At 34.5% G+C, this 18,886-nt stretch overlaps 1 protein-coding gene across 1 annotated transcript in view; it reads right to left on the reverse strand.

Moving 5' to 3' along the window:
* Positions 1-18,886, reverse strand: part of Znf407 (zinc finger protein 407) — a 466,360-nt gene that overhangs the window by 142,207 nt on the left and 305,267 nt on the right. Inside the window, exon 8 of the mRNA XM_010610665.3 lies at positions 6,768-6,946. Within this exon, the coding sequence (XP_010608967.1) occupies positions 6,768-6,946 (179 nt within the window). The remainder of the gene's footprint in view (positions 1-6,767; positions 6,947-18,886) is intronic.

The raw sequence follows: 18,886 nt of genomic DNA on the forward strand, positions 1-18,886 counted from the left end.
AAGGTCTGCTTATTTCATCAGTAAATAATCCATTTACTGATAAACATCCATGAGTGAGATTTTTGTGGATACCAATTATATTACTGAAAAAAACTAGTCTGATGAAAATATTGCTCTGACACTATTCACCCATCAACTACCATGTAAGAAAGTTTATTTTAAACTTGGAAATTCCAACAGAGGCCAAAGTGAGAAAAAATGAAGCAATAGGCCAGCTACCAAAATACCAATTCACTGAGCCAGGGTGGACAGACATCAAAGATACAGCTACAGCAGAAGGCATCAGAGCATGTTGATTTGAATTTCAGAGGAACAAAGATTTTTTTGCAGCAGTGAAGGAAAAAAGCAAATTAACTCCTAGCTGATATTTGGGGTGAAAAGATCAATTGTTGAACTGTTAATTATTTTAGGAAGTCTTTTGTTAGCAGTAGAGAACCAGGAGACGGGAAAACATGGAATCCAGTCTTAAGGTTAAAAAGAAAGAAAGGGAGGCTGAAAATTATAGACCTGTAAGTCTAACATCTATATTAGGAAATAAATTTGAGATGATACTTATGGATGAGCTTAATGATACATTTGGAGAAGTACAACTTAATAGGGGTGAGTCAGCATGGATTTACCAAAGGCAATCTTGTCAGAGAAAACTTTGTTCCTTTTTAGGTTGAAGTAATAATTGGTTCATATAAGGGAGAACCAATGAAAAACTGTCAGATTTTCAGAGAGTTTTTTTCTTTTTGGACCTTTTCATAAAATGAATTATTGCACTAGATGTCATGACCTGTCAGAGCATCCAATTAACAAAGGCAATGAAAGTAACAGGGTTGGAAATAGAGGATCAAGAAGAACCTGGGAAAAGACTGCATTTCTATAAGGCTATAGATAGTAGAAACTCAATGTTTTTAAATTAATGATGAAGAAAGTTTTTTATATTAGAAACTCTGAATATATAGTTAACTAAGGGAGTGGCTGAGACAAAAGGCTATAGATATTTTGCCTTAACTAGGATAGATTAAGCAAATGGGATCAGAGCTAGAATATGAAATTTAGTTTGTCTTAGTATAAACTTCATTAGAATTAAGGAATCAAATTAAGTACCGCTTAAATGCTACTGAATTAGTTAATACTACGAAGAAAAAGGATATGGGGTTTTGATACAAATGAAATTTTTACATTTATATTCTTCTAACTGGGTAGGAAAAAAAATTCAGTGAAATAAAAATGTTACAAAGAACACCAAAATTATCTTGGAGAAAAATGTAAAATTCCCAATTTGTTAAAAGACTATGATAGATTCATGTGCTATCACTCTATACCAGTAATAATCTTATATACATTTTAAATGATTAAGTCTTGATTAGGAACCAATGAAAATAAAATAAATTTAAATATGATAGAAAACTATGACAGAAGAAAAATAACAGAAATTAAGAAAAGTACCACATCATCATTTAATGTGTAATTTCTCCTGCAAAGAGGACACGGTTGTCGTTGCCTTTAGAAAACAAATATTTAAGTCTCAGCCACTTAGATAGAAATAAGAAATAATTAAATCAATCTCACAGTTTCTTTGTAGTACTCATGCTTTGGGAATGTGGCCATCTGACCTTGGGTCCTCAAGTGAAACCCTGTCTGTGAACAACCTTTTAACTCAGTAGTAATGAGGGTCTTATAGCAGCAAAGGCAAAAGTGTAAATCTGTTGTTTGAAATTGTCAAAGAAACCATCTTTCTTCTTAGCCACAATCCTTAGAGACTCAGCAAAGACCTCCTATCCCAGAGTCATTTTTATCTACATTCCCCTTTCTTTGGGGTAATATTTGTAGTAATCTGAGATATAATTATTGAAGAGAACTACAGATGGAGTGGAGGCTACTTGTGCTGCAAACAAGCAAATATTTAATTTTTTCTCTAGGTGTAGTGATTAAACACTAAGCTTATTTATGGATAAGAGAACTGGCAGAAATACAACTGCTAAAATTATAGTGACTGAATCAAGATAATTTTTGACATAAAATAGATTTCACTCAATAGAAAAATTATAATGCACAATGACCGAAAAATTATAATGTACAATAACCACTTTTAATTTAATGCCATTTTTTGTGGGGATGTGATTGCAAAATCTTGCCATATTAAATCTACAGTGACCCTAAATGACCCTGTTTACAATATGGAGGTTCTGACACTGGAATTAAGAAAGCAAAGTTATGAGTACCACTGCATATTGTTCCAGCAATCAGTGCTCACAAGGAAAACATATTCTGATTTTTAAGACAATAGGTTAATTTTTCCTGTGCCTTTATTTAACACAGAATTATATAAAATGGATCTATCTGTGTCTGTCTTGGTTCATCTGATGACATTACTTAAAAATTTATGTCAATACTGTTGCTTGCAGTTGTAGTTCATTTATTTTTACTGATGTTAATTATTGTTATGCAAATATTCATGTACTCTACTTGATGTCCATTTGGATATTTTTGGTTTCTGACTATGACAAATATAACAATAAATGCATCAAGTACAAAATACTAAATAAAAGGCAGGGTTTCATGTACAAGATTAACATTTTCCCAGTAGATAATAAAATACAATGCAACTATAATGCTACTTATAGTTATGCTGTATGGCTGTACTAATATGAAACAGTAGAATTATGGCACGAAGTATTACTATTGGTAAAAAGAAACATTTCATAATTATAAGGAAATACAAATATTCCTCCTAAAGTTCTGAGTACCTAGTGATATACTTTCCAATATGTGATCCACATGAACAGAATTAGAAACAAACTAATCCACAGTAATAATGGGAAACTTTAATACTCCTTTCATAAACAGTTGAGAGAATCACCATAAAAATATAGAAAGAATTCAGAGTGTAAACATTACTATAAAGAAACTGGAGGTAACTGACAAAGGGAGCACAGGCTATGGATCTACCAGTCTTAAAGGCCCTTCTAAAAATCTCACACACTCATCAATATTCACTATCTGCTGGGCCCAAAGAATACCTATAGTAATTTGAAAGGACTGAAATAATTCAGATTATTTTCTGTAAATACAGTATCTAGTATGTTTAAGCTAGAAGTTGATTTCTATTCATATTTAATAGTTAACAAAAAGATAACCAGAAAAAAATCTCAAACAGAGTGCACATTAAATGTTACATTTCTAAATAGTTCAAGGGTACAAAACTAAATTATTTTTGTCTTGCATTTCAAATAAGGATGCATACTGTCTTAGTTACTGTTCTTGTTTCTAAGACAAAATACTTGACACCTGAAGTTATAGAAGGAAAGATATATTGCAGCTCTCAGTTTGTAAACATTTCAGTTCATTGTTGGCTGGCTTCAAGACACAATGGCATGGCAGAAGGGCATCACAGAGGAGAAATAATTCATGGCAGGCAGAAGGCAGCAAGCAGCAAGGCAGCAAAGCACTGCCCCACTTTCTATCTCTTATATTCTCTCACACCATGCGTGAAGCACACTTAATCCTAGCATCCCACCATGAATCAATCCCTGCATCACATCTTTAATTAGATCATATACTAGGTCCAGGCATCTCTGAAAAGCCCCACCTATGACTACATGAAGTTTTATGTGGATATCTAGACATAAGCCACAACACATACACTGATGATAAAATTAAAATCCACATGAACATTTTTATTCTTTTAAGCACAAAATGAAAAATAATACCAATATCATTCTATACTAGTCCCCACAAAAGACTCAGAGAAAAACAAACTATAAATTTTTCTCAGAGAAGAAAAAACCTGAATGACCATTTAAGCTGTTATCACATATAGTTTACATTTGGTACTATCTCATTTAGATTATATGAACCATGTGCAGTAGATGTCTCTATCCCCAGCTTAGAGTGGGGAAAACTGAGGCTCGCAGAATTAACATTTCCAAAGAAATATGCAAAGGAATTATAAAGTTAGGACCTTTCCTACCTATAAGCCACATCTGTAGAAACAGATTGCTGGAGACAACAGAACTATAAGAAATTCATTTAAACTCCTAATTGAGAAGAAACCTGAAGTCCACAGACATCCAAGATGCCCAGATTTACAAAATGGCCCACAAGGTGGCTAAATTGGATCTTTCAGGTCTAGTTTTGTGGAATTTTATAGATTATATCACCTCCACAATGCAATTACAGTTATACTCCAGTGTAGCAACCCCAAGAGAATAGCATAACATAGAAAACCTCTTTCAGAACTACCATCAAAGAAAAATTAACACTTATTTTAATAGATATCTCCAAATACTACCTCAACCAAAAATTAATACCCCAAATTATACAAGTTGCAGTTCTTTCCAGTTGCTAAGTGTTTTCCATTAAACAGACTTTTAGCTGTCTGATAATTCACAGGCTAGCATGGTCAGGAATAAAATAATTTTGGGGAGGGGTCCACAGAGCTTAGAGTTGTTTAAATTCAATCTTTTATTGAAAGAACTGAATGACATCACTGAATTTTGGCTACAGTATTCTAAGCCTGTTGAGGCTGCAGATACCACCAAACACCCCTGGGTTTCCCGACCCGACCCTTCAGGACATTATGTCCCAGCTCTCACTAGGGAGTTCCTCAGATGCATACCTGATACCATCACCAAATACCAGGGGTGAGAGCAGCCAGTCTGATTCAAACACCATAATGAAATATATCACAGATCATTTAGAATTTCAAGGTTAAAAAATGTCAGTTTAAAAATCTTCATCTTTTAAAAAAGTTTTCTCCCAACAAGTGAGGTTTATCAGGGTAAAAATATGATTACATGGCACAATCACCATGCATAGACAGTCAACACTGCCACGTCATAGGACTCATGAAAACACTTAACAATGCTACTATGACTTAGGTAGAAAACACTTATAAAGTATAAAAGTTTAAAGAGAAAACAAGATCTATTCATGAGCAACGCAAACATAGGGAAGAAGGATGAGTTTCTTTAAAATGTTTTTATATTGTTAATGAGGCCTCAAAATACATCACCAAGTAGCCTTCAGCATCACTAGTATACAGATCACATGGTGCGCAGACCTAACTGTGCAGAATGCAAAAAGAACACTTGGCTATGGCCTGCAAGGAGCTTCCTCTTTTCATTGGCATTTGATTCTTTCAGAAGTTAAAGATACTTTATATTAGGGAAAAAGAAAAAAGAAAACTGTCCCTAATGTCTAACTGGGGAAGTGAAAGGGAATGATGTCAGTCCTGTTCTGGGAAGCAGTTGGAGCAATGGCATATGAACAGGGGATTCTGTTGACAACCCATACCAGGCAGTTTGTGTTGCATGGCTCTTTTCTGCAGGCAGCACTTCCAGCAGCTGTACTGTCATGCTTTCCTATTTATGAAAACCCATAGGTACAGATGGCCAGAGACACTCTAACTTGACTTTATCTGTTTGTGCTGATAAACTATGCAGTTAAAAACCTGTACAGTGACACTGTTGCCAAAATGAAAAGAGCAGAGACCTCTGCTCTGATTTACTTTCCTAAAACAACCCTGAAAACAATAGATTGCTAAATTTGACACCATGACTTAACATCAATCATAATGAAATGAAATTGAGAAATATGACAAAACACACCAGTAGCAAACAAGTATTCCTCTAATGTACAGGCATTGTCAAATATATTAAACATTTCATTCTAACTTTAATTACTCATGAGGTTTTATTTCCTTTAATGTAGATAATGTGAGCACACTTGACTGAAATACTTTGCAGAGTCTTGGGTTTGGTTGAATGCCCCTTGACTTCCACAAACTATTGTGATCCCCACCCTCACCAACACTGTCTGTGACCCACTTGGCACTGGAGTATCCTGTGCTAACAGAGCCACAGCATTATCTCTTTAAATTCTCACAATGGCCTTGTTAAGTGGTGTTCTCACACAGGTACACCTGAGAAATCAGGCTCTGTGAGGTCAGCCTACCTAAAGTCCTGTGACCAGCAGGAGATCAGCAATTAAAAGGCTAGAACCAGAGAATCTGCTTTAAACAGACCCAGGATCCCACTGGCAGTACTGGCAGTAGTTACACAGTGCTGTTTGGGCCACATCTTAGGACTCTTCCCTAAGTTTACTTCAGGGGTACTTCCTCAAATGGAATCATTCCCACAGTTCATCAGTACATTGTTCTGCACAGAAGAATTCAACACTCAAGGAATCTCATTAATTAAACAAAAAGCTGGGCTAGAGGAATAGATATGCTCTACCCTGTGTTTGTTGCTGAATCTCATACCTTCCACTATAACTGACCTGTATGTAAACCAAGAGGCTGGATTAACTGGCTACTACTGCTATCGCCAGCAAGTCCCTAAGACACAGACTAAGTCCCACCTAGTTTCTGGGAAGTGAGCAGTATTTTATTAACCGAGATGCTGTGTCACTTCCCCATTCACATTCTTCTTCTTTCCAGGTATACTTCAAGAAAATGGTGTATTTTTTTTGTTTTTGTTTTCGAAAAAATTATGTTTTGCCAGTATCAAAATATGAAAAGTTAAAAAACTATCACTTCAGCTGAACTATATTTTGAATTTGCTTTTATGATAAAACACAGTTGTAAAGGTCTGTTTTCATATTTGAATAGGATAAGAGCAGAGTATCTTTTTGTATAGGCCTTGAAGCAGACACCATTGCACACCCTCTTCCATTGAAATAGATACTAGTAATACACAAACAGCATTACAGCTATTATGATCAGTGAAATGGAATCCTGTCAATAATAAATATTTTAATATTTTTCAGTTCCTTACCAGCATGTAAGTAAGCAAGGTCAGGGTTTTCAATATCAGGATGTTGTTCTTTCAAGTGGTTGCGGAATTCCACAGGGACATTTGTCCCATAGTCACATTTGGGGCAGTTGTACATTTTGACTCCTTCGTGTTTGCCAGTATGCAAAATGTGTTTGCGGATATTTTCAGCACAGTTTGACCTACCAAGTAAGAAAGAAAAGTAAATCAAATTAAGGTCAAATCAATAACATTATTATCACAAATAATAATTATTAGCTAACACTGATACAGGCTTTTCACTATGTTCAGTAGAATTGTAAGTGTTGCACTCACATAATAATTAACTTATAAAATACATAAATTCTACAAGATTGGTTGTTTTTATAAGCTGGTCTTTTACCTTAGCAATTTATTTCTTAGAGGAACTGGAAATGCAAAAATCCCAGACTCTGTTATTTTAATATCAAATTATTCTGGTACAATTTGAGGACAGTGAAGTTGTTTCCTTATCCCCAATAACACACCTATCATCACTGAAGAGAGGTATAAAAGAAAAGCATTGTCATCAACATTGAGGTTAGCATATTTAGGAAATAAAGACCTTTGGCTTTTAAATTCTGCCAACTGGGCTGCTATGTAAGGCTCCAAGACAGTTTGAAGACAGAAATGTAGCTAGAAGCGGTTACCCCTATGCCACCCCAACATTTGGGGGATGTGTTAGTGTCTGTGGGTTTCTTATGATGGTGTACGCCTTCTGAGTGCAGACCAAACAACATGCCAACTTGCACTGTAAACAGGAGTGGGCTCCATTCTCCCTGTCTTCTTATAGAATGAAAAATGCAAGGCCTGAAATAATCACAAAGTGAACCTGGGATACTGCTTTTACAGGCAAGCTGTTTTGCTTTTTCTTAGGTCTCTGTTAGTACCTTTGCATCCAAGACTGCATAACTATACACCTTTTCTGAGTATACATGACTGTTTCCTTCTGTCTTAGCCACTTTTAGGAAAGTAATAAAAAGGACCCTACACCAATTCAAGCAGGTGGTGAGGGATAATTTAGAGAGAAAGAAAAACTAGGCTGGACTCAGATTCCAACAGAATAAAATAAAATGCCAGAACAAAATAAAGGAACATGTTTATCAATAGGAACTCCTGAGAATAAAATCCTTCTAGATGTTCTTTGAAGAAAGGTTTCCAATGAACATGTGAAGCTGGGAAATGGTAGAAAGTGAACATATCTCATGTTGTACCTCAGAAGACAAAAGACTCTAAGAAGAAACTTGCTATGGCAGTTCTAATTAGGATCACTTTTGTATGTAATAAGCAATTACATCATGTTTATTTTGGGGGGAATGAACCCTAGGAAATACTAGTGAAGAAGGCAAAAAATGGTTTTAATCAACATTTTTTAATAGCAGTTATGTTATCATTCACACAAAATGCAGACTCTGTTCACTCACCACACGAGGTATGGAAGAAAATCATCTAAAATCATCTAAGCAAATATTGTGTCAATGAAAATGACACAAGAAAAAGTATTCCATAGGTAGAAGAGGATAGGGATGTTCTTTCATGCTGACATCTGGATGAAGCTGAAATGCAAATACTTTCCTCCTGAATGGATACTGTGTAGAGTCGGATCAGTCCTGTACTGGATGGTGATATTCCTTTGAGAATGTTTCTGCTACTTCCCTTCTACGCCCAGGAATGGTCTGTCACCAAACATATACATGCCCTCTAAATACAGCTAAAAAGACAAATGTAGACAAATGAAACCCTCTATGCCTGAGGAAAAAAAGGTTAGAAAGAAACATCAAAATGCTAATGCAGCTCCACTGCAATGCCTGCTTCTAACTTCCAAATATATTTAATAATTTATACATTTAATGAATAAATTTTTCAAACAGTTAAAATCACCTTTAAAAAAGAACAACTAGACTAATAAAAAGTTTTCCCAGCTGTTTTCTGCTTTCTCTGTGCAAGGGCTCTGCCAAGATGAATCCTTTCTCAGGCCAGGGAATATAGCTTAGTGGTGCCTCGCAAGTGCAAAGTTCTGAGTTTGATCCCCAGTACCAGAGGAAAAAAAAAAAACAAAAAGACAAAAACAAGATAGATCCTTTCTCTTAAAGCCTAAGACTTAATATGTATAAGTCATTCCCTACTGTTAATTAACAATCACCAAAAGATGGATAAGCACCAAAGTTTGCCATATGACATCAATGGCCTGGTGAGTGTGAAAGCAGCACATAACCTCTGAGGTTAAGAATGGTGAATTAATTTTACAGAGAAGCAAGTTAAGTATCAGAAAGATAAGGTGATTTACAAAGGTTACACATTTAATAAGTGGTTAAGGCAGGGTCTGAGTCTAGGTTTTCTGTTTTCAAGGCCAGTGTGTTCTCAAGTACCAGACAACCACCTTCCTTATAGTGTTTATATATCAAAGATTCTACCAAGTTCTAACAAAAGGGTAAGACTTCGGAGACTCTTAAATGTATAAGTATCCTCAGAAAAATCGATAAGGAGCATGCTGACAGACTTAATATAGGGAAACACCTGAAGGCAGACTGCACAGTAGTCTTTTGTGATAGTGATAGTGAAAAGAAAGAGGACTATTTTTTAAATTCTGCCACTACTGAGGCAATCTATTTCAAATTAAGTCTTTTAACTCTGTAGCTCTCTGGTCTGTTTTCAGCAGCATTACGAACACCCCCTAAATTCACCACTGTTTGCTGACACTGGGGAGTGAAAACATAAAGCTACTACTGAACTTAATTAGTATTATTAGGACTGTAGTTTCTTTGTTATCATCAATATTATTTCCTTATGTAAAATGGTAGGCACTACGCATCATCAAAGATACAACCTTGAATGAAGAAATTAAATTGCTGAAATTAGTACATTTCAATGTATGATAAATACTCAAATGGGGACCAATATAAGGAATGCAATAGTCACTGAAAGAAGAAAAAGATGATACTTATATATATTTATGCACATATAGATATGTATAGACACAAAGGGTCATCAGAATATATGGTGAACATTTAAATTTTAAAAACATTATATTAAATACTACATTACCATTAATTCCCCTAAAATAAATTCCCCCACCTACAGCTACCATTCAGAGCACATTTATCCTATCATTCTTGCCACTTCTGAAGAAGTTCTAGAAGTTCTCATTCATGAATGTCTTTAGTTGTGTTGTTGTGGCAGTTTCAATGTCCCAAATGGATTCAAAACATTTATTTTTCCTGGTCATTATGACTCTGAATAAAGGAGAATAGCAAGTAGGGGAAGCCTGAGTGGTTGCCCTGGGGAACTGGAATGGGTTGAGCCCTCCAAGCCTCTTTCCTAAACCACAGCAGGATTTGTTCCACCTTCTATCTGCCCCCTTCCTGCCTCTTCCGCCACAGAATGCAATGATGCAGAAGCACCCTTGGGTAAAAGTCAGTCTGGGTCAGTCCTGCTCTGCAACCAGTCTGTGCTCTACAGAAAAATACTTCAATTCTCCAAGATTCCCTGTAACTACAAAATAAGATTAACAATTTCAAAAGAACAAAATACTAAAATTAATGAATGCATGACTTTTTTCCTTAGAGGAAAGCAAATGCACATAAACACAAAACTTTACACAAGAATTCAGACTGATTAAAAGCTACTCATGGCCAGGCATAGTGGCGCACGCCTATCATCCCAGCACTTGGGAGGCGGAGACAGGAAGACTGCAGTGAGTTCCAGGTTAGTCTGAACTACATAATGAGTTTAAGGCCAGCCTAAACTACATAACAAGACACTATCTCGAATGAATGAAGAATAAAAGCTATCTGAGGGCTCCATATTTCAAGTTTGGCATCTTCAAGGTTGATGTAAAGAAAAGGAAGAAAGGTGTGCAACCCATGTTGCCTCAGCTCTGGCACACAGTAGAAAGTAGGTATCCACACAGAGATAATCTATTTAATTCTAAAGTCTCATCAAAATGCTGAACTCTGACCCTCTCCTTTCTAACTCTACTGTATATATTTTTCCAGCTCCAGGTTACAGAAACTATCAGGATGGCTTTCAGCAGAGGAAAAGCCACTACAGTCACCAGCAGGCAGAAGATGCTCCTAACATTTTGAGTACAGAGCACAGATAGGTGGGGAATCACCTTGCTCAGGACAAGTCTTCAGGTTCCTTCTCAGGGAATTATTTACACAGAACTTGATACAATCAGAACCTGCATGCCTTGTGTTTATGGGAATGGCATTCAAAGTTAAGAGCAAATTTCAAATTAAATTTTGAAATACAGCGTGTTAGAAAGCTTGAGACAGCAACCACATGAAAATTTAAAGCACAGAACCAATTAGCGAAAGGATCCAAGATGGGAGTTATTCATTTTAGAGCTCCTTTAAAAATATAAAATAAAGGAAATTTTTATCCCACTTCAAGTAAAAAGGGTAACAGAAACACCATATTGTTTCCAGAATTCCATAAACTCCATAAAATCATTAGTACTACACACTAAATTATTACCTACATTTATGCTACTGAATCTAAGGAGAAGGCAGCTTTAAAAACAAATCTACATTTTTTCCTTTTTTTGATCTTTTTGTTACTTTTGGATGTTTTGTTTTGTGTTAGGCATTACATAGAAACATCACTGAAGTTGTTGAGCAAACATGAGCTTGCATAATTTTAAATACTGGAGAGTGAAACAATGGATATGTCAAAAGTCTCTTTCCTATCCTACCACTGTCCCCACATCAGGTAAGTATAATTCACAACTTCTCATAAATCTTTTGTGAAGAATTAAAAACTATTTTTTCAAGCCACAAGAATATTGGTATTCTTTTCTCTCCACTCCTCTTATATGACTTTATGGACATAATGCAGGTCAACACAGCTTTTCATACTTAACAACACAGGCAAGGGTGTCCTCTCCTGTCTACAGATAAAGGACATCTCAATATGCCCGTTCTCATTTCCACCCTTCAGAACTAGCTATCTACTTTTTCCTATTTTAATGGTTACATAGTATGTCATAATGTGGATAAACACATTTTAGGTAATGAACACTCTATTTTCAGTCATTTGCTAAAATGAATGAGGTTGCAATGGATAATCTTGCAGAAAACTTCCTATTTCTCAGAATGCCAAGAGCATCTCAGGATGCCACATGGAACTGCTCAAATGTCAACAGGCATACACTCTTATAATATTGACAAATTCTGCCAAATTGTCCTCCAGAGGAGCTATAGTAATCTAATGGTGGAGAGACCCCGTTTCTGTACATTCTTGTCAATGAAAGGAGTTGCCAAATTTCTGAATTTTTGTCAATGCAGTGGTTGAAAAAAACTCATCAGTTTAATTTTTTAAAGTTTTACCTGCATTTTTTCACAATGTATAAGGCTTAAGTATCTTTTCAAATATTGAAATTCATATTTTCTTTGTCTTTGAACTCTGTACATATTATTGTTCTGTGATTTTTTTTCCTTTAGACTTTGTAGTCATTCTTTTGCGGGTTAAGGAGATTGACTCTGTCTCTAAGTTCTACATATGTTTTCCTTGGTTTCATATTTTCCTATTGGCTTTGTTAATGGTGTTTTGTGAAGAGAGTTCTTATCTTGCTCATCTTTAATTATTTCCTTCTTTTTATGCTACAAAGGAAGTGCCCCAAATTTGGTTATAGTACCTGTATATGGGATGATGCATTATGTTATATTAAAAACTAGCTTTCTTTCCAAATTAGCCTGTAATGTGTTAAGTGTGAGTACAGACTGTTCCCCAGTCCTCTCAACATCATTTATTAAAGTTTATTTTCCCCTTCTGGCTTGAAATGCTACCATTACCTATATTTTAATTATTTGAAGCTAATTCTGGCATTCTGTTTTACTGGTCTATTTACCTGCCAAGCTCTTCCTATTAATTAGGTTGTAGGAAATTATGTCTAATACAATTTATCAGCAATAGTTTTCCTTTTGCTCCCAGATCACAACAGCTAATCCCCATCAGTTAGACACAAGTCTGTCATCATCAGCTTAAGGTAATGGCAAAACTTTTGAATTAACACAGTAGTAGAGAGAACTAGCTTGATAATTAACTACTATCACTATGATATGATTATGTAATTTCTAGATATTCAATAATATATATTAATTATATTATCTTATTGATAAAGAATCCAAAAGGCAGAGAGATACAGCAGATACAAATGTCATACAGTGAGTTCCTAGAAGAGGCATACAGATATCCTGAGTAAATATTAATTCCCATTTCCTCAAGGAAAGCCAGGAATCTGATAAATCACTGCAAATTCAACACCCCTCCCCCCAGTAAAATTAACAATTATGTTGATATATTGGGAAGACTTTGGCTTGTTATATTAGCCAAAGGACCAGACTCTAGAAAATACAAAGCTTCTATACTCTCTGCTGTGAGAGCTTTCTCCTCTCAGGTGACCCATCATTTTCCATTCCATGTTTTCCTATTTTGTTACTCTACCTATCCTCTCCTTCCTTACAAAGAAACATTCATATTTCCTATGTGGTTTTTTTGGGGGGGTATGGAGGGGGCTCTCGATACCATTGAACGATCACTCCATATCTGAGTATATAATTTTGTGCAACACTCACCACTCCAAAAATGATTTAAGAAGTCCTACGAAGATTGACAGAAACAATAATAGGAGTACAACTGAAAGAATAGCTAAAAACATAAAGAAAGAATTATTGAGTAAGATGACTTCATTATTTATACTTGGGGCATGTACATTCAAATCCCTTTATATATGATATACAGAAAGGGTTGCTTACACAAAAACAAAACACATGATATATATCCCTATATATATGGATAAGGGAGAATTTGCTAAACTGGGAGACCACATACTTGTAAGGTTAGCCATAATATTAAAAAAGTAAATTTAAATTACAATTAAAGTTTTAACAGACTGTTTTGGGAAGTCTCAGGAAGTAACAGTGAAACTGTAATACAGTCTACCTGGGTATTATTAGCAAATATCACGGTGTAAGGTGTTAACAACCTTGATGACCATCAATAGAGAGTAGGCCACATGAAGCTGTAAAAATAATTGTGTGTACATATTTACCCTTAAGTACACACACACACATACACACACACACACACACACACACATCAAACACTGGCAGAGAAAACAAATTAAATGAGAAAAGCAAGAAGCAAATCAATACGTACTAAAAGAAATTTAATATATTCATGTGCAAGTGATCAAGATATACAGTGACTTTAAATTTTTAAAAATTTGTTATGGTAAAAGACACAATGCCATTCATCCTCTCACTTATTCCATCATTCTTGCCACTCTGAAGCAGTTCTACAAGTGGCCATTTGTCTTTATGAGGTGTGACAAAATAAATATGGTAAATATTGCTTCCAAGTACTATATAAGGGAAAGTAAGGTTCAGAAAACCATTAGTGTGTCCGCATCCACCTTATTCACTGGTATTGTACAACTTATATCTCTTCTCCAAAGTCAAAATGACAATGAAAGGTAAATGTTTTAAAATGAATTAGGACATTGAGACAGCTATAGCAGTGCAACTATGAAAGAGGACTACCAGAACTGCTGCAGAAAATGGAGAGAAATGAGAGGGAATAGTTGTGATGGGTGCAGCTTGAGAAAGATTAATGGCAATGTCTATTACTGTAATACATTTTTTAAAATGCAAACATTCACTCTTATCAATCTTGTACAAATGCATGTGAAAGTATTTACACATTCACACATTATAAATTTCCATGGGTGCATGGACAAAAAAAGGTTAATGAGAATCAAACTAGTTAACAGCGACTCTGCCAACAGGACTGGAGGTGGGGTCAGTTATTCAAGGAGGCATTAGGAACATCTGCAGGGGTAAATTTTGTTAAAGGAGAAGATATTTGAGCATGACTCATAATTAAAAATCAAGGCAAAAAAAGCACTAAGCATATAAGACAAGGGAAAAATATTTAAGGGAAGCAACATACTTTTGAATGGAGGTAGAGTTGAAAAATAAAGTGGCAATTAACTTTTAGGGTTAAAATATGGTTTAGTTGATCTTTGGAATTATAGTAGTAGATGGAATTTTTCTCTGATAAATTGAGAAGGTTTTAAAATAAACTCTAGACAGATATGATATAACTGCTCAAAAATTATAAAAATAACTAAAAAGGATTTAAATGTTATATAAACCTGAGTACCTTAAATATGACTTTGAATATTAAACTAAATTATCCTAAAGAAAGTACTAAAATGGGGGAGGGGAGAATTGATTGGAGTTTATGAGATATAAGAAAGTAAATATATAGTATATATGTGTGTTCATTTGAGTGCATAAATCTGTATATATATTTAAAATAAACTATTATTTAAATATATATATATATATTACTTTGGAATATTGCTGCTGTAACATATTTATAAATATGCATGAGGTCAACATTAAGACAATGTCAGTATGTCTAAGAGTTTTCTAGAGTATGCTATTATCAGCCTTTCCCTCAGTTTGATATTAAGCATATTTTGAATCTGAAAATCGTACTGGCATTAGAAATTCTATCTGCAGCCACATATACCCAATCACATCACACAATGACAGGTGTCCTTTGCACTTCTCTTCCATACAATAACCAATTATTCTACTTTTTAAAGGTTTTTTTTTTTTTTTTTTTTTTTTTTTTGTACCAGGGATCGAACTCGGGTCCCTGCACTTGCAAGGCAGGCGGCAAAACCACTGAGCTAAGTCCCCAGCCCTAAAGTTTTTTTTTAGTAACAGTGAACATTAGTATGTAGGATATATTCTTTCTGAAATATTTTAGGGAGAAGAACTCTGCTTTTTATTCAGACATTATATATTATTATATATTACTATAATATATACTTGGTGTATGTTATGTTTAAATATTATGTAAGGGCTGAAATCATAAAGTCAAATATAGATTTAATGACACTAATACTACAAGATTCTCTAAGTTAAAAAAAATCCTAAGTCTAATAAAACTCAGTGAAAAGACTATGGTTTCTGTACATAGGCTTATAAATTCCTTAGCCAAATAATAGAAAAACTATAACTATCAAAGTGGGGAGAGCCATGTATAGGAGAGTAGGGTTACACTGTATACTGTATATTCCTCCCAGAAATCTGCAATGTAAATATAAATAAAAATTATGAGAGGTCTATGTAAAGAAAAGTATATTTACTTGTCTTTAGCATGTGTTTCCAAATTTTCCGACTACAGGACAATTGGTGTTGTTGTTGCTATATAACAATATATACCTTATAAGGCTACTCTGAGGATTAAAGTAAATGATACTAAACACATTGAAGTAACACAGTAAGTACTGTTTGTTTCTACTACAACTCTTGTTGTTTTGGTTTTTTTGGGGGGGGTACTAGGGATTGAATTGAACTCAGAATCTTGCACTTGCTTGCAAGGAAGGCGGTGGCACCACAGAGCTAAATCCCCAGCCTTTCCTACTACAACTCTCTATATTAATGAAAACCAGTTCAAATATGTGGATCATTATCAGCAACTTTCTTCCTGTATACTGAAAAGCAATTTCAATACCGAATAGTTTCTCTGGTGTGAAAAACTATAATAGTACATAAGATCCTAATGATATAATTGACCATGTGAAATAGGCAGAAAAGGGCTAAAGGTGTAGGGAAAATGGGAAGTGTAGGGGAAAGGTAATAAGGGAAAAGAAAAAAATATGACAAAATGAAAAAAATGGAAATATGTTTATAAATGGGGAGAGGAGGAGGGGGTGAAAGGAGGGCATGGACAAGAGAAAAAAAATGAGAACCAAGACCTGTCATGTAAAGGTACACGATCCCAATAATGAATTCAATTATACTATATACCTTAAATGTATCAATAAACTCAATAGAAGGAAAAAAAAAAAGAAAAGCAATTTTAACTCATTTGAATAAAAATATATTCCTCTAACAGTTATAATATGTATACAAGTAACATGCAGTACATCATCTCTGCAAAGTTAATTAGGCAAAATGTGCACCTTCTTTTTTGACTATTCAGAACTTTGGAACTCATATACATGAAAGTAATTACTCAGTTGTTAAACTATGGTGTTGGAGCAAAGCATATCAAACTATAAAGTCTGTTTCATTATATAAAAATACAAAAAATTAAGTTTCTGTTGTACCTTTGTAATAGTAACCAAAATGAATAAGGAATAATACAAAGAAAATCTTTATGTAAATTAAACAGAATAAGTCATCCTATTTTTGAACAAGTATTATATAGTTATACATTTCATGGGCAAATGAGCCGAATAAAGACTCAGCAATTTTCAGAGAGGGCTATGAAGCTCCCAAAACTTCAGGTTAGGAGAATGTGCTCCAATATGTAATCAGGACTTATCTCACAACTCATGTAAGACAGTCCAAGAAATATACACTTTTACTACCCATGTTCACATTAAGTACTCATAAGGAAAGAATATAATATTTTTTGATTACCAAACATTGACAGTACTAAAGTTTAAAACTAGTTAAACTCTACAAGAATAATCAACTTCAGATTCTTCAATCTAAAAGGGAAAATGTTACTGACAATGTTTAGCAAATATATGTGTCATTTGGTGTATGCAACCAAGTACATCAGTACAACAGAACAGACAGCCTAAAGATTCTTATATGTAAGGGATAAAGGTGTCATTTCAGATTAATTAGAAAATGATGAATTATATAATAGTGTCTAGTCACTTGCTAGTGTACTATATGAGAAGAAAAAAAGTTTAGATTCCTACTGTCTTATACAAAAATAAATGCTATTTTCAACAAATAAAAATCAAATTATAAAAATAGCAGAAATATTTTTATAATTTTGATTAGTTTTCCTAAACAAAGTTCAAAATATATAGAAAAATATACCTCATAGAGTTAAAACTGTTACACAGCATAATGTATATATCATCGGTCTAGTTAAAGGAGCAAAGAAATAGAAATATGCAACCCATACCAAAAAGATTAGTAAAGGTCGAAAAATAAGCATTGATAATTAATTTTAAAAAGATAAAAATCAAGAGTATAAACAAGCAATTCATAAATGGAGATCCACAAATGTTTATATAGCCATTATATGGTGAATGATGGTGATCAATGTCCTTAGAATCCAAGAAATGCAAATGAAAAGCTAAAACAAAAATGGATAAAATTAAAGAAGACTAGTAATATTAAAATACAGGAAAGATAAAATGAATACCACTGGTAGTAATGTAAAGAAGGGAGGAGGTGTTCCCCCAACTATGAAGGGTTAATAGTATCACAGCACAGCAAGAGATCTGGAAGGCTAAGCCATAGGATAGCTCTGTCACAGATTTGAACATCCCAAAGAAGGGCTGTATTTTCCCCAGTTGTGTAGCTTGAAAGTCCGCATAGAACAAGGGCCAGTGTCCAACATGTGCTGCTACAAGAACCCTGTGTGTTGGTCCAGAGTACAGCAGTTACAGAGACAGGCAGAAGAGAGGAACAATGGCTACTGTGCTGATCTCTGAATTTCCCCCAGTAAAAGCTGCTGAAGGAGGCCTGGTAAGTGAACATCTACCCTTACTTGCATAAAAACTATTGAATAGTATAAGGTAAACCTTATACACTAACATGGAAAGATTTCTAAGACATGCTACTAAATTTTTAAAAGTCCCAGAAAAATGCATATGAGTCCTTTCAGTTTTTCAAAATAAGACTATACAGATATGCAAAAGCATTAAATGAATTTGAAAGGGACATCTAACTATTAATGGTAGGTAACTACGAAGGGTTTCCACATCGCAGGAAATTTCGATGTTTTTACTTCATATATTTTTGGATTGTAAAGATTATTCATGACAGTAAGTATACACATGTAAAGCAAAAGGATGAAAACATATGTCTTTAAAAACAATTGTACTACACAATACTTACTGTACAGAAGAGGAACACCATACATCATGGAAGAAATCCCATGGCTGACTTACACTGGGACACAGGTCAAAAAGCTCAAGCACAATGATATTCATATTTACACGAAAAGGAGTCAATCTGATAAATCAAGTAAAAGATTTAAACATGGTAACAAGGCTGAAAACCAGAAGAATACTACATTAAAATAGGGGCAAGTGGAGCAGTGTGGTGGGG

This window comes from Fukomys damarensis, unplaced genomic scaffold, assembly GCF_012274545.1.
Source record: "Fukomys damarensis isolate Sample0158 unplaced genomic scaffold, DMR_v1.0_HiC HiC_scaffold_30, whole genome shotgun sequence".
Classification (NCBI taxonomy): domain Eukaryota; kingdom Metazoa; phylum Chordata; class Mammalia; order Rodentia; family Bathyergidae; genus Fukomys; species Fukomys damarensis.